Here is an 18,573-nt window from a genome sequence, read left to right on the forward strand (position 1 = left end):
TCTTATGTCTTAGCTGAAATAATCACAGTTTAAAGGCAGTTAGCTGATAGCTAATATTTGCTAATGTCATAGAATTTTTCTATCATTATAAATCATAGCTCCTTATCAACACACATTTCCCATTCATCATTACAAACATAGTCATAGTGTTCACAGCTAAAAGTAGTACATACTACTCCCCCCATCATTACAATCACATAGTCATAGTGCTCACAGCTAAAAGTAGTACATACTTTTCCCCCCATCATTACAATCACATAGTGACATAGCATCACCAGCCGAATAAACTATTATCAGGAGGCATAGATATGTTACCTAACATTACATAAGCCCCTTGAGAGTCCTTTGGCCTCTGTGAGGAATGGAAACTGATCCATTGTTCCGCGGATGCAACGCTGTAGTGATTTATCAGACTCATAGCCCTACTGAGCGAAGCAGCTACTCTCACAATGCGCACAACACACAACACACATGTACTGTGCGGGGGGAACTGGGTGGGGGTGGGGCCCCCCAGGCCTGTGAATCACTCCGCTGCTCGCTCACGGTGTGTCTGTGAGGAGGTGGGGGTGATAAATCAACTAGGATTAGTCTGTCCTGGGGGGTGATATTGAGGGAGGTGTGTGTGTGTGTGTGTGTGTGTGGGTGTGTATGTGTGTGTGTGTGTGTGTGTGTGTGTTGGGGTTGGGTGTGGGGTTGGGATTGGGGGGGGGGGGGTGAGGCTACTCTTAAAGGGAACAAGGGAAAGCAATGTCATGTAGGGGTTACTGTGGGTATGCAGCTGTAATTTAATGTGTGTCATGTGTATGTTTCTGACAATGTATGCTGTTTAATCTGTTGTGTACTGAGCATCACCTCTTGCTGAAACTGTGTTGTCTGAAGGGCATGTGTTTTTTTTTTTTATAACTGGCCACATTCATAGCTCTGGTGTTTCTCACACTATGAGGTAGAATAAGAGCATGTTCACACACACGCACACACACACACACACACACACACACACACACACACACACACACACACAACATGTGGCTGTCTCATACACCACATACCACAAAGTAATCTCTATCTGTGAGTGTTAGACCATGATACTGACAGTCAAGCTATCAAACTGGTCAAAATCCTCAACTGTCTACAACATATGGGGGATCCAGGAAGACGCTGTGCAGGCTAGCTCCCTGTGTAATGCTTTGCGGTATGACACTAGAGGTATCGTGAGATGTCAGGGGGTCCAGAAGACAAACAGACGTGATAGAGGAGTCATGGTGTAGGTGTTAAATCACAACGATAGCCCTGCCGTGAGAAAGAAACACGCAGCGGTTTAATTAGACAGCTTGTTAAAGGAGACAGTAGTTTAGCACTGCTAAACTGTTAGCGCTAAACTCACACTCCAGATAAGGATATAAATCCAGTGGTCCAGCACACCTACACATGCAGCGTTTTGATTATATTTCTCCAACTTCTACCACAAATCTTGATTGTTCAAAGAAACGGCTGTGGATCTGTTTGTCATATCACTTGTACACATATCTCTAGTCTAATAATGAGTTGTTGGATACATAGTGATGATCAAATGTGGATTTCAGGCACAGCTGTTGAGATCAGACTTAAACATCCTTGTGCGTGTGGGTCCGTGTTAATGTACACAGCAATTTGACTGTTGCCAGACACTTGTGTGACTCTGGTCATAGGAGAGAGACTTCGCCAGAAATGACTGCCAGTAAAAAGCTACTTTATGAGGCTTTTAAAAAAAGGGTACTTTTCCACAATCTATGTCCTTGAGGATGCTCTCTTAGATCTCAGGCTCCTGCTGGTGTCTCCGCACACATGATCATTCTCTCACTGCTAGTGCTTGGTTGACACTCACAATAGCGTCTGTGTCCGTACTGGAAAAGAAACAACATGAAAGTTATGTGATTAGCAACTGCAGCGTACGTTACAGAACATGCCCACGGCTTTGTTTATTACTACTGGTTGCATAAGCAGCACTATTGGGACTAGCAGACAAAAGCAGCATGTATTTCTGAGTAAATTCTGTCTTTTAACGTTCCTCTGATAAGCACTCGACTGTACAGAAGGCTCTTGAGTGAGAGGAGATCATTTGTTTTAATAGTTTTCCTGGAATGCAGAGTGCAGAGAGAGGCTAGATGCAGATAGGAACTGGAGCTTTGATAAAAAAAAAGAGAGAGAGAGAAAAAAGAGAGGAGAGAAAAAAAGATAGAAAGGGAATGGGGATTATTTGTGCAGTTTCACAACTCTGTATTGACACAATGAATCAGTTAAACGACCCAATTGTGCTGAGATTACATGGGGGGCTGTTGGCCGCAGTCAGCAAAATCAACTCTGAGGTTGTAGTTTTTTGTCCCTAACAGGCCACTGTAACTAGGGTAAATTATGGTGCCACCTTCAGTGTTCGTTCTGTTCTCATACCACCACCATATATAACCAATCTTAACCACCTACCTAGTGTGGAGAGGGTCACTGTGGCACCCCACTCCAACCCCATCCCCACACACTCTCACACGCACACACACACAATCTAATCACATTTCCCGGGAGGATGAAGACAGACACAAACAGTGAGAGCGTTTGAAAAAGAAACAGACACAAATTAAAAAGAGGTGGCAGGACCGGCCGTTCTGTCCCGACGTGGCTAGGAAAGCCAAACACGCACACATGCTCTGAAAACACGAGCAGTGTTTTCTCAGCCTGGGTTTACACAATATTGACTGAGCAATCATTCTTAAGAAAAAAAACCTTAATTACTTTTTATGGTACTCTTAGTTGTTGGTTTTCCATTGTTAGTTGTTGCCTGACTCTCCCAGTCTCTCTCTCAGTTGTCATGCTTGATCTGTTTCCAAGATGTATGGGTTACATGTAGGCTCTTACAGACATTATTACTGTTGCTGACATGCAGATTACATGTGATTAGTATCCTAATGCACTTCACATGTGGTTGCGATTTTCACCAACTGCCAGGAACTCAAAGAAGAAAGTTCAGATTCCAGCTGTTTGAATGTGATGTGCATGCATAGAGTATGTTTTACTGATGCCCTTGGAGTGAACTTTTAACCCTTGGCCTGGGGGAGTTGTCTGCGGCCATTACCGTTCAGGGGAGGCCATGCTTCAGTATGGGAACCAGTCTCAGGGCACACTGCTAAACACAAGGCCCAAGAGACTCAGAAATCCTCCACTGCGGAGGCTGTGGTGGGAAAGAGGAAGAGTGTTTGTGAACAGCGGAGAAATGCCAGCGAGGGGACCGAGTGTGTGTGATGTGCCAGTTACCAAAGACTGGCCTGGGTTTGCCTGATGTGTGAATCATGTGAATCATGAATTCATACCAGGTCAGCATCAGTCACAAAATGCAGGACTTCCCAAAAACAAGCGTTTTTAGGAGTTCCAAATAGAGGACAAAGCAAGTATTTCTAGGCTAAATTCCAGCTGTTAGTCAGCCATTTAAAGCACTTCAAATCAATACATTTGGTCTCCACTTTGGCACTTAAAAATGATCAGTTGTGTGTTGTCCACTTTTAGAAATTTGAATGAATTCTAAATTGGCTCCACTTTGTATTAAGTGTTATGAGGCCGTTAAGCACAAATAATTTATAATGTTAGTTATTAGTAGATTAATTGGGGTTACGATTAGGTTTTGGGTTAGTAAAGTTTACTTACATAAGAATTAAATAGTTTTTCCTACCTTATTTAACTTTCAGAAATGGTGTCAAGCCATAAAACTATCAAACGCATTATAGTGCATGTTGGTGCAAATAACATTTACAGGGAACAGTAATACCTCCAAGAAGATTTTAAGGAACTTTGTGTCTTTAATGAGCAAGGAATGCAAACTTTAATCAGTGGTCCATTTGCCAGCAAGGAAGTTTTTATTTTCACTTTTTATGAATGCTCAGAGGCAAAAGAGAAAAAGGGGGTAGGGGGAATCTCCACACTATTCAGATAATCTTTTCAGTGCAAATAGTCATCATTTGGTGACTTCAAATCATTTGAATAACTATGTGCTCTCATTAAGCTTTCTTCTCAGATTTTGTTAATAACTGTTTACAGGCCCCCAAAACACTCGGCTAAACATTTTCTTCATGAGCAAAGCAAACTATTGTCTGTAGATTTGATTGTCTTTTCATATCATGGAATTTAAAGTTGCATGTAGGTTATCTGGAGAACAGGATGTGTTGTCCTTGTGTCCCATCAATGACTTGGCCTTATCTGGTCATTTCTGTGTGCTGTTTGATGTCGTTTGTGTCTTTGTCACCACACATTAAGAATAGATCACACAGGTACTCTCTTTGAGCAGGCATCTTCAAGGGTCTGAAGTAAATTGTCTGACTCTGTAGATAATTTGCCAAACAATTTGAATTCAAAAATGGTAAATATTATAGATGACATTGCTCCAGTAAAGGTTAAGACCGTCACCAACAAACAGGCAGCACCATGGAAACAAAATTCCACTTCTAAAAAGTAAGGAAGACTGAAGGAAAACTTGTTTTCTCTAACAATCATCAATAGAAATATTAACAATGTAACTATATCCAACAGCTCGCAAATAACTGAAGTGTAGTTTTGAATCAACTAACTACCGATTTAACGTCAAATACCGATTCAGGCAAAACATCAGTCCTGGTGTTATTGGGCCTTTGTGCAGCCTTTGACATTGATGATCATAAAATATTACAGCACAGATTGGAACATTGGATTGGGTTTTCAGGTATAGTTATCAAGATAATACTTACAAGACAGGAGCATCTTTACCACAACACCAACATTCTTGACCAGTGGTGTCCCAGGGGCCTTTATCATTCAACCGTTATATACTCCTGCTTGGACGAATCATTAAAGACAATAGGATTTCTTATCCTAGATATGCTGATACACCCAAATATACCTAGCCCTCCCATCTAAAGACTTTGGTCCGCTAGAATCTCTTTGTCAATGCATTGATCAAATAAACACCTGGATATCTCAAAATGGACAAAACTGAAATAATTTTCTTTGAGAATCATGAGGAGAGACTCAAACATTGCTACTCAAACAAAATGACTTAAAGTAAAGCGAAGGACACTTCTTGGTGTCTTAATTGATTGCTAACTCAATTTTAACAACCACGTGAAAGTAATAACCCTTTTCCAGCAGGGTTGAAGTTATTTTCAGCGGGTTTGACTACTGAAATGATCTTTTCACAGGCCTTAAAGAAAAGAAAAACCGAACAGGCTCAGCTGCTGAAAAAAAAAACTGACCACAAGCAGCTTTTAGCTGTGATGGCACTCAGCTCTGGAACCAACCTCACAATGACATCAAAAGCACTCTAGTCAGTTTCAAATCTAGACTTAAAACCCAACTGTTATCAGATGCTTTTTGTTAACTGATCTAAAGCACTCTTCCCTTTTAATCTCTTTTTATTTGATCTGCTCATTCGTAAAGACTTCAATCAATCAACAATGTGTATGAATTGTACTATGTAAACAAACTTGACTAGCTTTACTCTGTAATAAAGGCACTTAATGTAAAATAAGACCTAACAGTTCACACTTAGTTGCCATATTACCTCTTTGCTGAAGCACCCACAGGCTAGTAAGTAACCCATGCAAAGAGAGTATACAGGGGGGAGTGACACAGACACAGAGAGAGCGAGAGAGAGAGAGAGGGTAAGAGAGACAGCAAGAGAGAAGGAAGCCCATCCCCACAAGCAAAGTGCAGGAGGGGTGTGACCATCTGGCCTGCGCCTCTCTTGGCTTCTATTGGCCCATGTCAGAATCTGCACTGCTCTTAAAACCAGGCCCCTGTGCCTCGGCCCCCCTGTCGCACCACCCCCGGCCCCTGACTGAGGACAGATAACGCTCGGGCAAGAGAGTGCCAGACAGACGGAGAGAGAGAGAAACAGGGAGATAACCCAGAGTGGGAAGGAGAGGACTGACTATGCCAGCGTACGCCACCAACATGAGGTTCAAGTTCCCCATCATCGCGTTGACCCTGGAGATTCTCACCATCATCCTCTACGCCGTGTTTGTGGTTTATGATGACGGCAAGTCCTCACACGGTCACCATGACGACAATAAGACGGAACCCGCGCACGAGGAGGACCCTCTGGCGCTGTACCCCAGTAAGTAGACACACTCATCTCCTAATGCACCTTAGACCATGAAGGGTCACCCCGGCTTCACGGTGTGCCTTCTTTCTTCAAGAGGTTTTTTGCAAACAACTTAAACCTCTGTTTGGAGTGTCTCCAATCTTTGTGAGTAAGTTCACTAGAAGAGGTGTGGTAGTGAGATACTATGGTGATCCAAGCAGCGAGTGTGTCTAGAGATGTTTGTGCAGAGATCAATAATTCCATCCCTTTTTTTGCTGAGAGATGCGGAAACTGGCCTTTGGGTTACAGGAATGTGGGGATGATGTACTGGAATTAAACAAGTTGTAAATAATTGCATGTTCATCAGATGTGGAAGAGCATCACCTGATCTTTAATAAAGTGCGGTGACGTAATTGGCCTCTGCTTTACTTGAGTAGATGATTGTGTGACATGTCCAAGACATGGGATGATGTATGTGACTGATCAAAACATATGGAGGTGTGTGTGTGTGTGTGTGTGTGTGTGTGTGCGTGCATGTGCGTGTGTTTTTGTGTGTGCGTTTGTGTTTTGTGTGTGTGGCTAAGTGGGGACTTACTTACAGATGAGATACACTTTAATTTGGAGCTGCTGAGGGCTGTTTAAGGACATCTAGAATCCTATCACAAGGTCATTAAAATACCTTAAAACACTTCAACAAGGAAGGATCCTAAAAAAAATTACGAGAGTGAGAGGGGGAAAGAAAGAAAGGAACAAGGAACAAGGAAAGGAGTAGAATAAAAGAAAAAAAGATTGATTGGTCAGGGCACAGAGGAAAGTCTTTTACTTAACTTTGAAAGGATATAAACTTTCACCAAGGTGTTATCTCTCTTGCCAATTCACAGGGTCTTGGGTCTCCGCCCAGCTGCAACTGCAGTCCTCTCGTATCTGTGGAGCCCACATGAAAATAACTGCATTGCATGGGGCTATAAAAGAAGGGGCTATATTTTTTTGTTGAGGTTAAACTTCACCCTCTCCAATGGAAACGGTGTATCTGCTAGTTTGGTCTTAAACTGATTCTCCAACTTCATCTCAGTAAATTAATGTTTGTTTGGGGTGTAGTTTGGGCAGGAGCTGATGCTGGGCTGGTGTGGGGGAAGGCAAGTTACTTGAAATGAGCTCAAACTGGAAACGTTTAGCTTATAGCAGTGTGAAAAGACATGTATCACAGAGAGAGACAGCCGGTAGTTATATTTGTTTTGATCAGTACATTTTTTTAAGGGTTTAATCTGTTGCAATCAGGTAGGGTTGATAGAGATGCTCAGGTCAAATAAGCCAATACACAACTTCTGTAGAGTCCTTGGCATGGTTGGTTGAATAGAAGTACTTTGCTGTGCCTTCTTTATGGATAAAGAGAGTATGGTTTGCACAAAGGCTCATTGATCTATATCTTAATCAAGTTAGGCAATTCCATGCATGCATGGACTAATTGCATAAGTGTGTAATTATAGCTTGGTGTGTGTGTGTATGTGTGTGTGTGTGTGTGTGTGTGTGTGTGTGTGTGTGTGTGTGTGTGTGTGTGTGGGTATGTATGTATGAATGTGTGTATGTATGCATATATGTATTTATGCATGTGCGTATGTGTGTGTGTGTGTATCTTTTAACAACCTTCTAACGTAGTCTTCTAACTAAGTTTCTTTTTGTCTGGTCTCAGGATCTTGCTTGCCTTTGACCCTTGGTAAACATGTAACATGGTACAGACAAGGAAAAACAAATACACCGCCACAGAGAGATTGTGGGAATTTTTTGTGGCATGCCATGCCGTGCATGGGTATCGGCAATCTACACACAGCATTCCAGACCGCAGCAATTACTACTTCAAAGAAAAGACAATATATGTGAGGCGGTGAATGAAGACAGTGAAAAAAATGAGGGAGAAAAATGTCCCGATTTTTCTCAGGGGAGAAATTAGTGTAGAAAGATTGTAATTGGGTTATACTAAGGATTAAAACAAACAAGCAAACCAAACGAAAAAACTAACAAAAAATGTTTTAAACACTTCAGAGGTTATTTGATGGTGTCACGCCTCATTGCAATTAAGGCTTACAAAGCTGGAACCTTGATTTAATTAAGTGTGTTTGATGACTGGAAACAAGGAAGTGCAATGGGAACAACCAGAAGCAATATATTCCTTGAATACCTCGGCTGCATGGGAAACCACCCAACACCAACACAACCTGTGATCCATGCAGCCCATTCACCAGGGAGTATGTCGGCTATTTAACGGACTATGCCCACTCTTTGTCTCCCTGGAATTGTGGGACAGTTGAGCCATTGCCCCAAATAGGCATAGCCGGTAGCAGTTTGGTAAGATGATGACTAGGAATTCCTTCTCTGTGGGAAGCTAAAGAATGCTAGCTTAGGTACCCCCCCACCCCAAACTCTCTGATGACCCCCTACCTCCCCTTGTCCCTGCTGGTTCGACTGATGCTGTCATGGGGTTGATCAAACAGTAGTACAGCAGGTCAGGTCAAAAGTGAAGGACTAGAGAGAAATAATGTTGACAGGGCGGCTCTTTTGAAACCACCTGGCAGAGAAAATCTATATCTGTCCTGGGTCCTGAGTCGTGTGAGAGAAAGTGCCATATTCTTCCCCTTGAGAAAAAAAAAAAAGTTTTTGTGGGTCCTTTACTTGACAGCTACTATGGTATGAGACAGTAAATCTATGGTATGGTATTAGACAGTATGTATGAGAAACTATGGTATGAGACAGTAAATCTCAACAACATGCGACATTGAGTGAATTTCCCACATTGCCTCACAAAATCTAAATGCTCCATCGTTGCCACAGGGGTTGCATAAGAGCTGCTTGTGATAAGGCAGTAATTTGTCAATTTTGGCAGTTGTGAAAGCGCCTGCTGGATCTGTTTAGAGGAGCCCTCCTTCCTGTTTAGGCTGAGACTCTATCGCCGCTCCATAGGCAATCCGCTCTGCTGGTGATTCCCCATGGAGAGGAAGATGTCCCAGGATGATGAGAAAGAGATAGGGTACTGCATGGAGCCGGAACCTAAGCACATAAACATACACCATTCATCATGGAACCACATGTACTCACATACATACACACACACACACACACACACACACAAACACAGACACACACATGCACACAGACACACACACACACACACACACATACGCACACAGACACACATACATGCACACACACACATGCACACACACACACACACACACACACACACAGAAATCTCCCAGTGGAGACATGATTGGATATAACTATTTTCTTCCAGCTTGAAAAGCCATTAAGAAAAATTATTAAAATTAAATTCTGATTTGAAGGGCGTTTGCCTCTTCTTACCTCATGCTGACAAATTCCATACCTCGTCCCGACCGCACTGATCCCAACAATAGGGGGGTCAACCTGGAAACCAGGCGATACGATTGTTCTCCCAGTGCAGTCATACCTTGATGGGTTTTCCAGATGCCTACAAAGGCACCCACTGCAGGGAGATTAATGGGTTTAGGGCTTCACCTGTTTCCTCCATGTCCCCGTAAAATCCTGGACACACCCTAATCTGATCCAAAACCTTTGTGGTTGCCAGAACTTCAAATGACTGATGGGGCCCTTTTTCCAGCTCCAAAACAGATTAGCCATGTCTCACCCATTGCCTCTTGGGAGGAGTAGCCCCTACACCCCACTTTAAGTATCTACCCATACATACACACAACACACACACAAACACATATACATATGCATATACATGTACACATAAACACACACACACACACACACACACACAATATGCACATACACACACAATGCACACACACCTACATGCCCCATCATTATGGATCCCGCAGGCCCCTGATCCCAATCTGTGACTGCTGATTGAGCCTTGCATCCTGCTGTCTGTGGAAAGAGCCCAAAAGCTTTGATGGGGCCCTAAGTGCTCGGTCTGCCTCTGGCTGGCTCCAGTGTTTGGACTCCAGCTCCTTCCATATCCTCTTCTGCCCGAGTTTGTGTGCTATTGCTTTCAGTTGAGGCGTGGTGAAGGCTTCCACACTACAGCCTTGATTAGAGCCAAACCTCTTTAATGTAAAGAAATGGATCCATAGATTGTAAGCACTGTACAGTTAGAGAGTTATAGATACAGAGTGTTCGCCTCTCCATGTCTTAAATGTAACCTGCCTAAGATACTATGATTGCATATGTCTCTAACCAGGTCTGATTTAACACACAGCAGTGCTATGCACATGGTGGAGCACTATTATTTTATATAGATGGGCATGAGTTGGGATGAAGGGGTGTTTTACTGTTGTCTAAACTTCCTTGGCAAGGTTTTTCTTTCACACTCACACTCAACAGAAGTCTGCTACCGATGCTCCTCACTGTGTTCACTGTCCTTCTAATAGGTTTACTTTTATTAGTTTCATGTGAACGAACTGAATAGATTACAACCAGTGCCATTTAAACCAGGGGGTTAGCAAAGACATTAACGCCATTGTCCACCACACATCTAATTGGATTTAACAGATTCTTGACAAGTAAAGGCTATTTGCAATGTCTGAGCTCTGAGAAAAGGTAGGACTTTGAGGAGTCCTTTAAGGGTCAAACAACAGGCAGCCTTAATCCAGTCAACCTAATTTAGAGGCTAGTACTTAAACACGGGCGGAAAAACAATGTCCCTACCACTCACATATTTCAATTGTTTATTTAACCATGTGAATGCACACACATGATCATTTGCCAATAATAATGAAACACAGCAATGGTTATTACTGGCTGATATGTCATTAGATCATTTGTGAATATGACAAAAGATAGCATTACTACATGTGTCTACTCTCAGTCTTTCATGCTCTGTATAGCAATGGTGCAGATCACACCTAAAAGCAGAACTGGCATTACATTTTAATGTAATTGTTTTGTGTTTTGCGTTTATTTTCCCAGTGATATTACTCTCCCACCAATTCTCACCAATCCTTCCTGCTGTTTCACAGTGTTTCAGGATGTCCATGTGATGATCTTCATCGGCTTTGGCTTCCTGATGACCTTCCTGAAGCGCTATGGATTCAGCAGTGTGGGCATCAACCTGCTGCTGGCCGCCTTTGGCCTCCAGTGGGGCCTGCTGCTGCAGAACGTCTGGCACATGGACGATGGCAAGATCAAAGTTGGCATCATCCAGTAAGTGAGATCTCAATCAGCATCACTGTCATTTCCTAAAAAGGTTCAGGTAATTACACTATTTAACAGTATTTACTTGCACGCTTTAACAGTAAGGTTCAGCTAATTGCGCTATTTCACACGATTCATTTGCACCATTTACCAGTAAGTGTAAAACAAAAAAAAATGTCAAAGTGTTAAAGACCTCATGCACAGGTATGATTTGCATGTGTGCGCTTATACCCTAGATAATGCTTAATTTTGCTACACAGCTAAATGCAAACATACAAAAGATCTAAGAAACACCACTCAACATGATAGACAGCGCGTGTGATTCCAAATTTCTATCTTCTCCTGCTTCATCATCTCCTTCTTCTTCTTCGTCACGTGTAGTATGATCAACGCTGACTTCAGCACGGCCACTGTGCTCATCTCCTTTGGAGCCGTCTTAGGGAAAACCAGTCCTGTCCAGCTCCTCATCATGACTCTGCTGGAGATCACGACCTTCTGCATCAACGAGCACATCGTCGTGGGAATTCTGGGAGTGAGTAACATTACATTTTCTGTCTTGCATGTTGTTTTAAATGTTTCGCATGGTGTTTTGTATGTTTGTAAACCATTTGTTTCCAACCGCTATTAGAGTTGAGTTATTCAACTGCAATTTGAAGTAGCCAGGCGACCGATAAACTACCCTGGCTCTAATTGCCTATTACTCCCAGCTCACTGAGATTATTTCCTACTAGGATATTCAAAGTGTGAATGTGTGTCTGGTTGAAGACTATCGAATAAACTGTAAATAAACTTTCCCTGTGCCATTTGCCTACTTTGCCCTTATATAATTAATCTTGTCTGGCTCTCTTTTTTTTCTCCTAACTTTCAACCCATCCCCTTCTCTCTCTCTCTCTCTCTCTCTCTCTCTCTCTCTCTCTCTCTCTCTCTCCCTCCCTCTCTCTTTCTCTCTCTCTCTTTCTCTTTCTCTCTCAGGCCTCTGATATCGGAGCGTCTATGACCATCCATGCCTTCGGTGCCTACTTTGGCCTGGCTGTGGCCCGCATGCTGTACCGCCCTGCTCTGAGGAACGGTCACGAGAACGACGGCTCTGTCTACCACTCTGACCTGTTCGCCATGATCGGTATGTGTGATGGCTGCTCACCGTTATATCTGCCCTCTTTAACTTGTAATGCAGTTCAAAGGGACATAGCTCTGGTGTGGGGAGTGTCCCAACCCAGACTGTCACAGGGCAATGGGGACCACAATTTCATATTGGGCCGTCCACCAATAGTGTATCTCCACTGTCATGATCCTCTTATGATGGTGCCAAGTGAACCACAGTCTTACATCAGCCTGTCTAACATCTGCCCAAATAGGTATATTAATGCTGCACTGTTGCATATTCAATATCTAGCAGTTATAGAAACACAGACTCACACTATATCCTGCTATACCACAAAAGGGCAATTTTTTGAGAACACAGACAGACGAGACTAGGAATAATGGCTGTACTCACTCAAGTCAACACATAGACAATAGTTCCCCCTAGTGGTTTTTGAATTTATCACACTTACATAATTTAAAACATTTCCCACCCTGTCAGAACACATTTCATTCACACTTGTGAACCAAACCTATGAATTTCACTAGAAGCATGAAGCATGCATCGTAACCAGTTCAGCTCCAGATCATCATGAGCTATACTTCGCTGGCGCTTGACCAGGGGATGACCAACGGTGGCATGCATGACACCAACCAGCCAATCAACAGAAGATGAATTGTTTGATCCTTGCAGGTACGGTCTTCCTGTGGATGTTCTGGCCAAGTTTCAACTCGGCCATTGCTGACAAAGGGATGCCTCAGCTCATGGCCGTCACCAACACCTACTTCTCCCTGGCCGCGTGCGCTCTGTCCGCCTACGCCACCTCCAGTCTGGTTGAGCATAAGGGTAAACTCGACATGGTAAGCCTTGCTTGACAAAACCATCAGCAAACTCAATGATATAGCATGTATGCAGAACCTAGTTTTAAAAGACATATTCAGACACTGATCTGTGTGTGTACTATTTTGTTATATTTGTATGAAATCACTCCAGTTGTCCTAGTTTGTAACTGTTTAATGTTAAATACACACAAAAGAGTGCGTACTGAATATTTTTAAACAAATAATCATTTTTTCAAAACTGTGTGTAAAGTTTAATACTATGATATTCAGTTATGTGGTAGACCATTCTTTATGTACAGTTACTCACAGTTTAGTATTCCCAGTTGTACCATTGCTCCTCTCACTCACTTTCTATACGTTTAATTGATCCCTTTCTGCTGTGTCTATCTCTTGTCTAGGTGCACATTCAGAATGCCACCCTTGCCGGAGGTGTCGCCGTGGGAACCTGCGCCAACATGGCCATCGGCCCATTTGGTGCCATGATCATTGGCATGCTGGCTGGCATCATCTCCACCCTCGGCTTCAAGTTCCTCACTGTAAGTCGGACACAGGCCCCAAGAAGTATGCCTGTTAGGGTGATCCAACATCGGCATCCATTCACAACATAATGGACAGCAGAAACCATGATTAGTATCACACTCTTAGACGACGTAGCTCCATTTGGCATAGTCACACTAGTGCTCAGTCTGGCCCATTTCGATGAATATTGCTGCCAAATTATAGTGCATCATTACATCTGTCTTCCTCACTTCACAAATATCAGACACAAACGACTATGAATGCATACACAAATATTATACTCTCATCAGGCGAACCAGACACAGTATTTTTGGGGAGCAACTTGACCTGGAAGTACATGCACCGTCATAGAACATGTGCTGTCAGTGGGAATCCTCAAACTCTTCCTACTTCTCATCTTATTTGCCCTTCAGCCCATCCTGGCATCTAACCTGGGGATCCAGGACACTTGCGGGGTCCACAACCTGCACGGCATGCCCGGCATTCTGGGGGGTCTGGCTGGAATCGTGGCGGCTGCTCTCGGCAAGCTGGAGAGGTGGGACTGAGCTCAGAGACACCACTACAACAATCTTTAGGCTGAGATGCTGTGAGGTTGTGTAATGGTTTCATGGCTCATGATTATGTGTGTATTTACATGTTTTACAGTCATATTCATGTTCAGTGAAGGGATTTGGATAATTAATATTAAAACCGTGCATAAGCCTGAGCCTTTGAAATGCAAACATAAACCTAATTTCTCAAAGGTGCCAAAGTGAATCAAGATGCTGAATGCTACAAGCAATACCAAGAGAGCAAATTAGAGTATGTGGAAGGGTTAGTCTTAAACACAAGCACTGTGACTATACAATTTAATTCTCATCTGCTTTTAATGCCATGATGTCAGCAGAAATCCAGAGCAAGACTAATGCACTAGATAATATTGCACGTACCACGTAACAGGGAGATATTTGAACACATTATGTGGTTTTTGCATCAATGTCACCCAGTGGGCCTAAACTAGCCTTGCCAGTATATCTGCCAGTCTAAGTGCATGACTGTAATGGGTCTCCAACAGGACTTAAACACTCATCCACCCACCCATCCAGATTTATGCACCCCAGGAGTTGATTTAACGAAAGCCATGTTTCAGCTTTAATGAGGACTTCATGAGATATAGCTACATTACATTTACATTTTACATTTAGTCATTTAGCAGGCGCTTTTGTCCAAAGCGACGTACAAGGGAGAGAACAGTCAAGCTACGAGCAATAGAGACCTAGTGTAACAATAAATACTATTTTACAAGAAATAGAAAAAAAGTGCAGGAATGTAACTGCTGTAAGTGCAAGTTAATTACTAGTAGATGTGCAAGTTGGGAGGGGAGGTGCTCTCTGAAGAGTTGGGTCTTTAAGAGTTTCTTAAAGGTAGAGAGGGACGCCCCTGCTCTGGTAGTGCTAGGCAGCTCGTTCCACCAACGCTGATTAAGTAATCGTCTTCACAGTCCAGTTCAAGTATTTGTTTCTTAATTAGACTGCACGTTTTGACCAGGTATCTGGTTCATGATCTTATTTGGATGTATTTAATTCTAATTCAGTTCGTTTGTATGTCTCCTGTAATCAGTACGGATGCCACCAAGCAGGCTGCAGGCCTGGCCTGTTCTCTGGGCATTGCCCTTGTTGGTGGTGCCATCACAGGTGGGTTGAAGGTCCTCTTACTCCTCATAATAACAGTTCAAAGCCTGTTCATTACTGCTGTGTGAAATGTATTGTTTGTTAATCATACCATTATGTTCAATTCTATTAAAGTAACACTATGTAACAATTGCACTAGCTTGATGTTTGAATGTGTTAGCAAAGTTGTTGACTCACTAGTTTGTCATAAAACGAGGAAAGCAAATTTCAACAGGTTTCGCCGCTAGGGGGAGCTCCAAGCCAAAAACTCCTTAGTGCTGCTTTAAGGGATGCATGCAAGTGTTTATTTGTATTGGCTATTGTCAAAAAGCATTTGTATAATTTATTTGGACTCATGACAGGACACTGTGTGTACACACATAAAATGCATGAAATGTTAAATTATTGCAAAACTAGAGACACATAAGATTATAACGAATACTATTTAACCCTTCTATATCCCTTCTGAACAGGCTTCATCTTGAAGCTTCCAATCTGGAGTCAGCCACCAGACCAGAATTGCTTTGATGACTCCCTCTACTGGGAGGTGAGTGTATTGCCTTAACGACGAATGTTTTATCCTCTTAGGATAACATTAGTGAAAACTGGCATGGTGTATCACAGACATCAAGCTTGTGACTTTTGTCCCGTAATATGTGATCTCTGTACATCATCCTAGTACTATGCTACTTACACTTTCAAAACCATGAATCCATGAACCATGAACACAGTATAAAGCAATGAGCAGCGGTTATTGCTGCCATGACTCATCAGCTATGACCGATCACACAAAATGAAATAAAATAATGTTTGTGTCACTTGACTTATAATATATAAGTATAATATATAATCAAATAATTCCAGATTGATGACTTCATCAAATGAAATTAATATAAAATACATTAAAGTCCCCTCATAAGTTATGATCTTGAGGAACATGACAAATAAGACCTCACATCCCACCTGTCCACCTTTCATCTCTGTGAGTAGACAGTCCCATCATCTGGTGATTTCTCTACAGGTTCCCGAGGAGGAGGAAGAGAACGAGGAGAGTCTGGCCCACGGAGATCATTCCAAAAACAAGACAGAGGCTTAGGGTCAAACCTGGCTTGAGTGCAGCTATCACACACTTCATGGTTGTGAGTTAGGCATAAGAGAGTCACCAGGGGGATTTAGAGAATTTTGTGACAGTAGGAATAGAAATTCTGAATAATTTGAGATGTTAACTGGGTTTTTGAGCCACGCTTTTTGTTTTTTGATTCAAATTGTATAATGATGCACTGGCTGGATTTAATGGACTTTAAACCCATATCAATAGAAAAAAAATGTTGGCAACCATTAATTACAATTCACATTGCCAGTGCTTTAGTGCTACTTTTGCCACATCGAAACTTACTGAGTCTTGTGGCCGGGTGGATATGCTTTAAAAGAGCATCTACTGAATGTAATCACTGAGATATTCTCAAGAGATTGGACAGTGAGATGCATGTATTTTTGTTATGTACCCCACATCTTTAATGTTGCAATCGGGACAGTTTATGCCAGGCAAAGCCGCATCTATTTTTTTTAAGCTAAAAGTGATCAGGAGGAATGTTACTCTCACCATCCCCCTTAGTGAATATAAAATTAAGCAAAAGAGCTATGAGAATCACGACAATAGCGGGAACATTCTGTGTGAAAACATTCCACAATACAGAATGCTATTCTGTGTATGGCTGGTGATTATGAGGGGTGTGTGCACAATCAATTCCCATACATGTACATAACAACACATATATCAGGGCACTCATGGATTTATTTGTTCATTTGCAATAAGCTTTTCTACACTCTCAGAAAAGGTTTCCTTATGGACGCCATTAACAGGTTGTTGCCCTGATCATTTCAAACACAACTTTTAAGAGATGTCCTGTGAAGACAAGCAGAAGAACCTTTAAGGCTTCGGGGCATCACCAGTTCTTTTTCTGAGAATGTATGATGGATTACTCAGGAGAAAGTGAGGCAGGGGCGTGTTGGTCTTTAGTCCAGCAGCTCTCCCTCAATCACACAAATATTATGCTTGCTTCTGGTCCTCAGAGGCAAAAATAGCCTGGTAAAAAAGTGTATATTCTTCTGTTGCGGTATTTTGGAACAACTGTCTTGTATTGAAAATGAAATAGAAATAGTATGTACCTTATTTTTAGTAGTACACCCTACTATGTTCCAAACAGATTAATGACTTCAAAATATTTCTGATATTCTCTTCTACAATGTTATGCATGCAGTTGTTCCAAAATAGCACAGCTTAAGTATACTTATTTATTTTACTGGGACAGGCACTCACACTGGAGCCAAAGGGCCTGATGTTGTCTGGCCTCAGGCCTCTCACCTCAGATAGAAACAGACTGCATGCTGGGCTAGGATAGATACACACAGCTATTAGCCGTTCACACTCTTGTGTTGTTTGTCTTTTGTTTGTTAGTTTCCTCAGTTTCTTTTGCTTAAATCTTTTTTTTTGTACAGCATGTATGTAAACATAACGATATAGTCTGCTTCTAGTCTTCCCCGCATCTCTTCTGACGACTAGTACTGGGGCTTTTGGTCTTACATCAGTGGATTAATGTACTGCACCAATTTAACTTACTCTGTACAACTAACAGCAAAGTATGGAAACTGAAGTGCAGTGAGGAGAAGGAAGTAGTGGTAAACACAAAGGCCATAGACCCTCAGTGGAGAACAGGGAGAAACTGAACAGACTACGGATAGGTTAGACTCTAGGTATTTAGCTTTGCAGATGTTACAGTAAATGCTAGCATAGTGAACTTGTGTCTTAGAGGTAAAGCGTAGTGCACCAGAAAGGTTTAACTTTATTTTTTTTTAAGGCTTGGCCATAAATGTTTATTTTCAAATGAGATTCAAATGTACCACACTTTGTACAATGTATTGAATACGGATACTGTCATTTATAAACTTGCTTTTATACAATATTTAAATGTCTGTGTCTTTCTCCTTTAAAATGTATAGAAATACTAATGATTGATACTCAACTGAATCTGAAGAAATCACATAATCCATACAAATACTAAAACACAGAAAGTTTGGTCACTTAAACCTAAAAGTGAGGCATGTAGATGATGTATGTAGACATCTCAGAACACAGTACAATAGTAATTTAACCTTTCATTCATCCATTTCATTCAAATTAATTGACAAATAACATTCAATAGAATAGAGCAATCAATAGTTTCCTCACTAGTG

The 18,573-nt window shown here is 42.0% G+C and overlaps 1 protein-coding gene across 1 annotated transcript; it reads left to right on the plus strand.

Moving 5' to 3' along the window:
- The first annotated feature begins 5,761 nt into the window (after positions 1-5,761).
- rhag (Rh associated glycoprotein) lies at positions 5,762-18,302 on the plus strand. The gene is made up of 10 exons (XM_012837555.3): positions 5,762-6,109; positions 11,074-11,257; positions 11,630-11,780; positions 12,221-12,368; positions 13,023-13,189; positions 13,570-13,707; positions 14,104-14,225; positions 15,290-15,363; positions 15,813-15,886; positions 16,361-18,302. The coding sequence occupies exons 1-10, from the start codon at positions 5,926-5,928 to the stop codon at positions 16,433-16,435; spliced, it is 1,317 nt and encodes a 438-aa protein (XP_012693009.1). The 5' UTR covers positions 5,762-5,925; the 3' UTR covers positions 16,436-18,302.
- Positions 18,303-18,573: the final 271 nt, after the last annotated feature.

This window comes from Clupea harengus, chromosome 15, assembly GCF_900700415.2.
Source record: "Clupea harengus chromosome 15, Ch_v2.0.2, whole genome shotgun sequence".
In the NCBI taxonomy this organism is placed as follows: domain Eukaryota; kingdom Metazoa; phylum Chordata; class Actinopteri; order Clupeiformes; family Clupeidae; genus Clupea; species Clupea harengus.